The sequence below is a fragment of the Octopus bimaculoides genome, chromosome 11 (genome assembly GCF_001194135.2).
Source record: "Octopus bimaculoides isolate UCB-OBI-ISO-001 chromosome 11, ASM119413v2, whole genome shotgun sequence".
Taxonomy (NCBI): domain Eukaryota; kingdom Metazoa; phylum Mollusca; class Cephalopoda; order Octopoda; family Octopodidae; genus Octopus; species Octopus bimaculoides.
In genome coordinates, this window is record NC_068991.1 from 49222011 (window position 1) to 49234338 (window position 12328).

General features: G+C 33.9%; 1 protein-coding gene across 1 annotated transcript in view; it reads right to left on the reverse strand.

The window, feature by feature from the left end:
* LOC106880752 (protein Wnt-2b) overlaps positions 1-12328 on the reverse strand; it is a 183883-nt gene that overhangs the window by 67732 nt on the left and 103823 nt on the right. Inside the window, exon 2 of the mRNA XM_014930849.2 lies at positions 3175-3410. Coding sequence (XP_014786335.1) covers positions 3175-3410 — 236 coding nt within the window. The remainder of the gene's footprint in view (positions 1-3174; positions 3411-12328) is intronic.

A 12328-nucleotide genomic window follows, 5' to 3' on the forward strand; every position in this document is an offset into this window, starting at 1 on the left:
TAATAATAATAATAATAACAATAATAAAAGATGTGAAGTAGAACCAGTGTGTGCTTATTATTGATATAATGACCCACCCAAAATAACCCCCCCCCCACACACACACAAAAAAAAGAAATGTCGGAATAGTCATTGCAAAGAATGCCTTTGATGATAAACCAGCTCAATGGGAGCAAATCTGGGGTTAAAAAGCAGCAGCCCTAGCATCACCACCATCAACAACACAAACCTATCGTTCGTTAAATTTCGTTTACAAACAGATGTTAACACTGTGAGGATATTTTCTTACGGAAATTTCTTTGAAATATTTTAGTATTTTGTAAAAGACGGCAGAAGTTGCAGCTGTACATATATTGAGGTTTGTTATTATTTTGTAAGTTTTTTTTTGTGGGATTTACACGAGTGCTTTGTGTTTATTTTTTTTTTATGTTGTTCTATGTTGTTTCTTTATTTTATTTTTTTATTATTATTTATTATCATTATTATTTTATTTCTTATCTTCTTTTTTTGCTATGTCAGATTTTGTTGGTAATGTGTTGTTTCGTGTTTTTTTTGTTTCAGTCTTTTTGTTCTGTGTCTGAATATATATCAATCATATGGTGAAGAAAGAATTTTGCAACGTTTTATGCTTCATATATACGTACATATATATATATATATATATATATATATATATATATATATATATTTATATATATATATATATATATATATATATGAACACACACACATATAACATGCATATATATAAAGTAAAAGGTTTTTAAAAATCTAGGCAGATATGTATAAAGCATCACTGTTAAACGCATTTATTTAAGAATATCCAAGAACTAGATACCAATAAATGCAAGTAGAATAAACACCCATGTTAATTCCTCATGTATGGCAAGTAAATCCAAATATCGTTTTGAAGAATTTCAAGAAATTCGGAGTATAAGATAACAAAAATAAGAATGGAGAAAATCACAATTTTAATTGGTAGTTATCCTATACGATACCGACAATCGTTGCTGTTATGTCAGCATATTTAGATACAGAAAATATCAGTCAAAGTAATATATTCGAAAATATATTAACACAACCTTGTCAAGGCAATCTAAAATTGGTTAACTTCAAAGAGAATACAAAAAAAAAAGAAGTAGAAGATCGCATACAAAAAGAACTTGAAGATATATAACATTCTAATAAAAGTCAGTTTAGTATTTAGCTTCTTTTGGCGTCACAAAAAAATAAAAATTAAGCATAAGAATTCTACATTACTACAATTAGAAACACAGGAATTCTACGTCACAGTAATTAGTTATCTATTTACTAAATATACTAAAAAATTCTTAGAAAAATTAAGCTTACTATATTATATGAAAAACCAATTATAATTATTGAGTTATGCAGAATTGAAACCTTTAAATGCTTTTCTATATTTGTGAGAACATTTCAATGTAAAATTACCTGTATAATTCAATTATATTAATTTAGAAATAATTATATAATACTTTTGATCAGAGCAAAGATCACATTTAAAATTACCAGTATCGTACGATGGTGCGTGACTAATAATTAACCACTTTAAATCATACGTTAATGTTCTTATCTTTTAAATCCCAAATGCATTTGTTAAGATTCGCAGAATTACATTTTCTTCTGTACTTAAATGAATGAGAATGATTATGAAATCTAGATTTTCTGAACTAGATTTTGATACCTTAAGTAAAAGTAATTCTGACTGATTATACAGTTAAGTTAACACCTTGTAATAATATTAATTATAACCCTACTTGACAACCTGTGTTGGTTTGCATTTCGGCAAAACAGACCGATAGTGTAAGTTACAGGTAAAAAAAATAAGTGCTGAAATCAAATTTTTGCCATTGAGTCTTTCAGGACCGTGCTCCAGCATAGCCGTTGCCCAATGCCTGAAATAAGTGTTTGGGGTTTATTTCTACTAATTTCCATTGTCGGATATCTTTGATTACATATGCTTAATATTGGATTTTTTGTATTTATTTATTTGTTTTGTTAGTTGTTAATGGACAGGATAGATTACTGGCAAAAATACCATATTCTGTTATGGTGCAATTTATACATTTGGATTTTATTAGCAGACATCTGCGAATGAGGCATTTCTCCGGTGTATTAAATTGACGGAAACTTTATTTCAGACATGTGAACCAAAGTTTATCATGAAGCTTCGCGGATGACAGTAGTAATTACATTCAGTCCCGTTATTATATATTAGAGGTTCAGAGTTGCCTATATACCAAATTGCTATAACTCAGACACGCACAAAACACACACACGTACACACACATTGTGGAAATTGATATAAACACAATTATAGATATTTGGTTCTTACGTACGTTTCACCATTACAGTTATTTGGGAATCAGTATTGGGTGTTCGAAGTGCATCTCGATGCCTAACTGCAATGGATCATCAGGGGACAATTCATTGTATTTTGTCTGTTTTGAAAACTGTAGCGGTGACACGTATGTAGATACTAAATATTTAAAAGTTTCTCTCCGTAGACAAAATACAACAGCGATTAGCATATTCATGCTTGAATCTCCTGGGATGTATTAAGAACGCATATGTAAATTATTGCTTTCATTTTAATTGTATTTTAAGGTAATATTTTTCTTTCCAGAATTAATATTCATTTCATTATTTTGTTCAAGCACCAACATATTTGATAAAAGTTAAATCATAATTATTGCATGTTTGTCATAAAAGCCATCAAGTCTAGTATGTCCACTCCTCTTGCACATCTTATGTTAAATCTCTCTCTATATCTCTTTTGCTCCCTCCTCTCTATATCCGTTAAAGAATCACTGGAGAAATCAACTAACTATGTAACCAACGAACATTTATATCTATATTATATATAGATAGTGCCAAGAACGGCCTCAGGTGGGTTGATATTAAAAGGTTATTTTCTTAACAAAATGTGCTATATAATCTACTCATCACAGTCTTTAGAATATGCAAACTTTTAAAACGAATATTTGTCACGAACCGCCATTTTTAAAAATGGGGTTATTTCTCCAATAACAAGTTTACTCCAAGATTCACTGGACTTGACGGATACTCAATACAGAATGCAGACTAAAAGAGAGGATAAAGAGAGCTAAAAGAGGAGAAATATTCAAGAACTAAAGAATGATTTTTTCATCTTACCTTTAAGCATGGCTTTGCCAAATACTGATGCATCTCGATCTAAGGTACTGCAGTTCCAACGTTGATTTCGTAATTGAAATTGACATTCTTTTACTCCTATTTGAACTCCTTCCCTCAGGCTAAGCATCACATCTGGATAAATGCGACACAGCTTCTTCTGTTTCCCCACCAATCCAGGGATATTGCTGCACATCATTCGTGCGCCAACCATGTGAAGAGGGTACTGACTGATAAACCTGAAAATAATAATGATAATAATAATAATAATAATAATAATGATAATAATAATAATAATAATAATAATAATAATAATAATAATAATAATAATAATAATAATAATAACAATAATAATAGTGATAATAATAATACATAACAAAAACACCAGGACTTACAAATATATATAACATACAGAAAATTGCACTATTGGGTACTGCACACATCCTACGCAAAACACTTTCAATACAGTAACCATAAGAGCATCACAGCAAACCACAGCACATACCCAAGGCACACAGAGCTGCGCTCGGTAGTGAAGTGAAAGTACGTTATAAAAATAAAACTACTGAATAATAATAATAATAATAATAATAATAATAATAATAATAATAATAATAATAATAATAATAATAATAATAATAATAATACCAACAACAACAATGTTGTATCTTGGATAGGTAGATTATACCAATAAAAATTAATTCTACAACACATTTAATGAAACAATAGGCCATCTTGTTTCGAGATGTCCTGTGCTAACGCCATACGAATATAAAAGTCGCCACGATAGAGTAGGAGAGTATTGACATTGGAAGATATATAAGCACTACAAAATCGACACTGTTACTAACTTGTATGAAAAGCATCCTGTGTCAGTTGAAGGTAAAGATGTCACCATCCTCTGGAATTGTCCAGTCAACACTGCCAGAACAATCCAGGCTAATCGACCAGGTATAATTATTAAAGACAGGTAAGAAAATATTTGTAAACTAATAGATGTAAGTGTTCCTACGGATAAAAATATATTGATAAATGAGTTTGAAGAGCTTAATAAATATAAGGACCTAAAAATCGAAATACAGAAAATGAGGAATCTTAAAGCAAAAATGTTCCCGATATTGTTGGTACTCAAGGTATGATAAAAAAATAAATAGGATGTCAGAAACATTTAGACAATATCCCAGAGAGCCATATCTCAAATAAATACAAAAGACTATGCTGACAAGTACTGCCCACATTCTTAGAAAAACTATCAATTCAAATTCCGTTTATATATTTGTTTTGCAACATTTTTGGTGTGAAATCGTGTGTTGAAACAGATGTTGTACTTGGGGATGGTCATGTTACCAGTTTAGCTAATAAAAACACACGCACTGTATATTTGGTGTTAATTTGCTTCAGCTTTATATTACATTACATTAATCCTATTTCGGCCAGAGTTCTTTCGTCACACTTCTGTGACCTCATCAGTGGTCCTTTGCTTTCTTCTTTCTTATGTGTGTCCTTCTTTGCTAACTATCAGCCATTTTGTTGGCTGATAGTTAGCAAGGTGAGACACACAAAAGAAAGAAGAAAGCAAAGGACCACTGATGAGGTCACAGAAGTGTGACGAAAGAACTCTGGCCGAAATAGGATTAATGTAATGTAATATAAAGCTGAAGCAAATTAACACCAAATATACAGTGCGTGTGTTTTTATTGGCTAAACTGGCAACATGACCATCCCCAAGTACAACAATATCAATTTAAATGTTTTTGTAATATATAAATGCATTTCTGTACTGCCCTCCCCACTTCGCTTTCCTAAGCTTTCAGTTGCATCTCAACATCTCTTAATCTTCACTTGCCCTATGGTGTGTCCCGGCAAGGGAATGCATCAAACATGCAGATTAAAATAATGATAATGATAATAATAATAATAATGATAATAATAATAATAATAATACAGTTCTATATTTAAGAGATGAAGAATTATGTACATTATTTACACTTGACGGATATTTGTCCTCATCCTGTTTGTTGTTAACACAACGTTTCGGCTGATATACCCTCCAGCCTTCAGCAGGTATTTTGGGAAAATTTCGAACCTGGGTTCTCATTCCTAAGGTATTTTTCGATGTTGTTGTTGTTATTATTATTATTATTATTGAAATCGAACTCGGAATCTTGGGGTTAGTAGCCCGCGCTCTTAACCACTACGCCATATGACCGTAGTTAAGAGCGTAGTGGTTAAGAGCGCGGGCTACTAACCCCAAGATTCCGAGTTCGATTCCAAGCAATAATCTGAATAATAATAATAATAACATCGAAAAATACCTTAGGAATGAGAACCCAGGTTCGAAATTTTCCCAAGACACCTGATGAAGGCTGAAATTTTTAAATTATAGAATTTGTGGAGAGTAAGAGCTTCGAACGAACAAACAACGACAGTGTGGACCTACAGAGTAAGCAATCGACGAAGAGAAATATTAATGGCAGTTAGGCCAAGATACATTGTAATGAATAACGCCTGGAAGAAATTTTGAAAGGATATAGAATAAATAGAAGAGAAGAAAATAGTAGAAGAGAAAAAATGTTGGGAGGCGAGAAAAATGAGGTCCAGCTAAGTGAGCGTCGTATCCAGAAAAGACAGAGGTGAGAGAAATGGCCTGTAGTCACGTGGAAACAAACAGGCAGACGAGAAGGGGGATGAGGGAAAGAAGCAAAGGGAGTGAGGAGAAATGAGAAGCAACGAAATATAGCAGGGAGTGGAAGAAAGATAGACAGAGAGCAGCAAAGAAGGAGGGGGAGAAACGGAAAGTAAAGAGGATTATAGAGAGGTAGAGAGAAAGAAAGAGAACATAGTGTAGAGCCGCAGAAATTATAAATAAAAGTAAAAACTTATTGTGGACAAGGCTGTGTGGCGTTTGATTATAAATAAATAAACATAAAATACATCAAGTACAGGACATCACCAACGAATGAAAAATACGTAAACACACGAGTGATATGTACAGGACAAAATATCATAAAATATACAATAAGAACACCAACGGGTGAAAAATACGCAAACAAATAATGAAACGAATACGAGACAAAATACCAAAAGAAGTGTACCCCATTCTCAGTTGTCGACTGTTTGTTACTCTTTATTTCGAGCTTTCAACAACAAGATAGGAAATCTTCATAAAATAACAGCATCCAGAAATTTTTAAATATAAAATTTACGTATTTTTCATTCGTTTGGGATGTCCTGTACTTGATGTATTTTATATTTATTTATTTATTTATTTATTTTCTTCCACTCCCTGCTATATTCATACAGTGTTATTATATCAATATATGTGGCTTCTAACTTAAACTGCCATGTTCTACTGTGATAATATTTTCCCAGTTTAATGTAACGTAGTCGTTCAGCAATATCTCTGCTAAGATGAAAATCAAAGCATAGCTTGATGGGGTTTCGATTCAAGAGCTTAGAGGTAGTAAATACATATAATGCAATATATTTTGTCTGATGCACTGCTGTTTCTGCTATCCATGGTAATGATAACTTAATGATTACTTACATTAGTATGGACAAATAAATTTATGGAAGAAGAAACTAGTTGTTTCGTTTACTAACGTATTACTGATACTTATATTATCGAATACAAAATGGCTGTCGACAAATTTCCTGTATCTTATTCCACTTAGAGTGTTTTATTGCTGTTAAATAAATAACAATAATTTTCATGACAGCACTTACTAATTAACTTACTTTCTTCTATTTAAAATATTAATGTCGCCTTGGATAAGATTGAGAATATTTCGTCGTAGATGTTGCAGATGGTGTTTTTTGGATGTATTTATTACAATAAATTAATAACGGTCATAATATATTAAAATTAACGCGACATTATTTAAATTGCCGTACATAGTAAAATACATCCATAGCATTCCACTTGCTCGCATATATAAAAGTTGATTTATGAACAGCGTAACGTCTCTTAAAAGATATTTCAGATATGCTAATGTAGGATTTAGTACATGACACACACTAAAGGAAAATGGAGGCGTTTGCTTAGTAAACAATACTCTACATTACATTTACGAACGAAGGGATACACTTAGTAAATTTACAATTACATTAATAATTTTTTATGAACCTGAGTAACTGCTGACTGATTTGGATGCATTGTTACTAGCTATATATCGCGGTTTAGTATAGTTACTGAGGTTATGATGTCGGCCATACTTTAATACCACACATTCGTTATCTACGAACGAATGTGTGGTAAGAAGCTTGCTTCCTAACCACATGGTTCCAGGTTCAGTCCCACTGAGTAGCACCTTCGGCAGGTGTCTTCTAATATAGCTTCGAACCGACCAAAGCTTTGTGAGTGGATTTGGAAGACGGAAACTGAAAGAAACCCGTCGTATATATATGTGTGCGTGTGTGTGTGTGTGTATGTGTGTGTGTGTGTGCGTGTGTGTGTGTGCGTGCGTGCGTGTGTGTTGTGTCTGTGTTTGTCCCTCACTACCGCTTGACAACCGGTTTAGTGTGTTTACGTCACAGTACATTAGCGCTTCGGCAGAATAGACTGATAGAATAATTACTTGGACTTAAAGAAAATAAGTCCTGGGGTCAATTTGTTCCGACTAAAACCCTTTAAGGCGGTGCCCCAGCAAGGCCGGTGTCAGATGACTAAAACAAATAAAGGATGAAAGGACAAATGAAAGTTAACTGTAACTGACGTGTCATCTAATTGAAACTCCGCCCCCATTCAGTCGCAACGTAAATTATTACAGAGCCAACAGTTGTCTAAATTTGTTTACCAAACTCTACTCTAAATGAAATCACTTTTATAAGCTTTTCAAATGGTACAATTCTTCAGTCCTGCAGTTTTATTTCTGACTACTTTTATGCACCACACAATAAATGTCCTTCAGACAGTAAATATCCACACTCACGCACATACATGTATACATACATGCATACATACATACATACATACATACATACATACATACATGAAATCGTGCACAGTTGTGGAAATCAGTTACCCAGCGGATGTTAACATAAAGGTGAAGATAAATGAAAAAGAGAACACCTATGCTGAACTATTGAGAAATCTGAAGTTACTCTATCCAGATTACAAGTTCAGGTTTATACCGGTAATTATTGGGGCGCCGTGATATGTAACACACTGCCTAAATACCAATATTGAGAAATTAGGCTTCTCAAAACCAGAAAGGAGAAAGCTAATTTGAAAACTACAGATCCAATCTATCACTGGAACTGCAAAAATCTGTAAAACTTTCCAGAAGTTTATCATTTAAATATATATGAGCATGTCTAGATATGCAACTATATGCATGAGAGTACATAGATAAAACATACAAATCTGCACATACATACATACATACATACATACATACATACAAACAAAAATACCCTGTTGTTGATGTTGAAATTCCAATGAAGGAGCCTTAGCTCTATGTTAGAAACCGGTTCTTTCTCTATTGGCAAGAAATCTTGAAATAAACTGAATAATGACATACATACGCAAATACATACAGAGAGATAGACAAACAGGCATAAGCAAAGACAAACAGATAAAGATATAGTTAAGTATGGCTGTAGAGAGATAGATTACCCAGCAAGTGTTGAATGATTTGTGAATCCTGTAGGTAAAACACCTACTCATCTAAGTGTAAAAAGAGTTTCATTAGACGTGTATTTTTAAAACTTTAGAAGTAAAACGAGGTCTGAACCTAATAAATGCTCCCAAAGAATACAGTACCTTTCCTTAACACTTAAATATATTAATATACAGTGGTGAGTAATTACGTAAGATAAAAGAAAATCACTATCGCATTGACAAAAACACGCATGTGTGTGTGTGTGCATGTGCGCGTGCATATATATATATATATATATATATATATATATATATATATATATATGTATATGGCGGGAGGTTATAATGTTACATTAAATGCATTGGTTTCAGTACAGGGTACGTGGATTGGCTCCATTCCCGAGTACAGGGGGCTGGGTTCATAATAGAATACAGTAACAAGTTCAATTACCCCATTACAGAGGACAGCTGTTGGTTCATTACAGTAATTGGCTCCGTTACAGAGTATCGTGAATGCTTCATTAGAGTACAGTATTTGGGTCCATAACAGAGTACTGTGTTATTCTGCTGAAAATTAAAATCAGTCCTGCAGTAGTTTCTTCGGATCAGATATTTTCTCTCTGGATAGTTGTTTCCAGAAGTCAGAGTCACGGAGCGGAAAAAATCCAGGCTACATAGGTTTCCTAGCCAGCAGAACCTTCGAAGTAATAATTTCCCAACGAGGCATACTACTCCACAAGCTACTAATCAGGCCGAAGATACCTTAGTACTGTCGTCAAGGGGTCCCAAGTTAACTCGCAGAAGATTTTAAGGTATATTTGGCCTGATAAGTAGCTAGTAGAGTACCCTTATTCAGTAATTATTACTCCCGAGGTTCTACTAGCTAGAAAACATATGTAGCCTGGATTTTACCTGTTCCATTCCCTCAATAGGGATTTTTGTTCGCATGCATAACAACCATAGTTGCTAGCCGTGAACTATAAAATAACTTTTTTCAGCTTATCGAAAAATTTGGGAAAAATTTACAATCTTCTTCGCCAATAAACTACTATTGTTTCAGAAAGTTGTTTTTTATACCTTCTACGAACTGCTCGAAGATTACTCAGTCCTCATACGTAGATGCTTGGATATTATAATGATATATTTCGGTAGAATAGACTGATAGAATTAGTAAGATTGTTGTTTCGATTCCTGGACCGGGTGACGCGTTGTGTTCTTGAGCAAAACACTTCATTTTAGGTTACTCCAGTCTTCTCAGCTGGCAAAAACGAGTAACCCTGCGACAGACCGGAGTCCCGTCCAAGGGACGAATATATATGGCACAGAGTCCGGGCAACCGGTCTTATGAGACTACAGCTCGGGATTACGTACAGACAAAATATATTGCATTATATGTATGTACGACCTTTTCGCGAAGTCATTATTTTGTATAGTCGTCATTTTCCAACTTCTAAAAGAAAGAAGCAGAATCGATCGGTGCAAATGAATGTAATCAGTACGGAAAGTATCACTGCAAAGTATTTCTATTAATTGGACCAGTTTTGTACATCATACAGCATGTGTTATCACTAAAACATCCTTGGAAACTTCGACAACATTATAATTGATGAATTCTTTATATATCTTACTATTAATCTATCTGTCTAACTGCTAGTCTGTTGGTGTGTCTTGCATTCAGAGCCCAAGACTATGAAGGTTATTAAGAAAACAATAATGTAAATGATCGCCAATTGCCATATTATGTGCTTGTTGTTGCTTAGCCTGAACAAGACACTCACTGAGCCAACTAAAAGCCAATACTGTTTTTCATATGGATAAATAGCGTTCTTTTAATAACATTATCTTGCAATTGGAACATGGGACGTGATTTGCTCGAGATATGTTTGCTATTTCTAGCAGGTCACGCCACCACATAGACGTCTTGTCCAAGCGAAAACATGACGTTCGTAAACAGAATAAAATATGTTAAACTTTACGATGACTGTGTTATTGGATAAAACTTGGAGCTGTAGGGCCATTCTCGCGTGACGTACATGGTAGAGACACAAATTGTGAAATATCTAAGCAATAAGTCTTGAATATTTACAAAAATTGCATTGATACATTTCTCACAATAAAGTTTTACTACCCAGGCAGTTATTAAGTAAAAGCACTTTTACCTGGAACATAAAATAAATTGCTTGATGAGAATCCAAACTGTGTGACGTATATGATATTGCACAAAATATTTTTTCACCTGAAAATCGTTGCCACTAATTCCTTAGAATATTTCCACAGTAGCATAAAGAGCCCCATGGCGATTGTTTATGTTAACCTTGAAATGTAGAAACATGCTAATGAGTTTGCTGGACAACAATGTCTGCGGTTACAATTTCCATATACTTGGTCTGCGTGACAAAAATGGATGTGATATACACAAAGAAAAGTTTCATTTTAAAGACAACTCTGTGTAGATCTATAACATTTTCAGGAGTGGCTGTGTGGTAAGTAGCTTGCTTATCAACCACATGGTTCTGGTTTCAGTACCACTGCGTGGAACCTTGAGTAAGTGTCTTCTACTATAACTGTGGCCCGACCAAAGCCTTGTGAGTGGATTTGGTAGATGGAAACTGAAAGAAGCTCGTCGTTTATATATATATATGTATATATGTGTGTGTGTGTGTGTGTGTGTGTGTGTGTCTGTTTGTTCCCCAACATCGCTTAACAACCGATGCTGATGAGCTCACGTCCCCGTACCTTCACGGTTCGGCAAAAGTGACCGATAGAATAAGTATTAGGCTTACAAAGAATAAGTCCTGGAGTCGATTTTCTAGACAAAAGGCGGTGCTCCAGCATGGACGCTGTCAAATGACTGAAACAAGTAAAAGAGTAAAGGAGTCAATATTAATATCTGCTCAAAAATGAGCCATTTCAACATACTTTTATAGATATAGGAAGATTATCTGGGCATTATAAAATTTTTTTCATATCTGTTTTAGTTTATATTTCACGGGAATGACCTTCTTGTTATCATTGTCCATGTGTTATTTCACCCACAGATTAGTCGCATATAATGTGTGTGTGTGTGTGTGTGTGTGTGTGTGTGTGTGTGTGTGTGTGTGTGTGTGTGTGTGTGTGTGTGTGTGTGTGTGTGTGTGTGTGTGTGTGTGTGTATGTGTGTGTGTGTGTGCATGGGTGCATGCGTGCGTGCGTATACATATGTCCTTGTGTGTAATGTGTTGTGTATGGTGTGTATATGTGCTGTGTGAGTGTAATTCTGTGCGTGAGTAATTGTATAAATATGTGTGTGTGTATGTGTGACAGTGCGTGTGTGTGAGGTTGTTTGTGCTTAATACAAGAAATAAGAGGAACTATGTCCAGGCTGGTTTTTCAAATTGAACACATCAAGTCATCATTAAATTCAAGTTGATCGATATCGATTTATATATGAGCTAAATCACATGTTTCTATATATAATGACATAATAATGACACACATATACAAAAGCACACACTTGTATGTATACATACATACATATATATGTGCGTGTGTATATATATATATATATATATATAT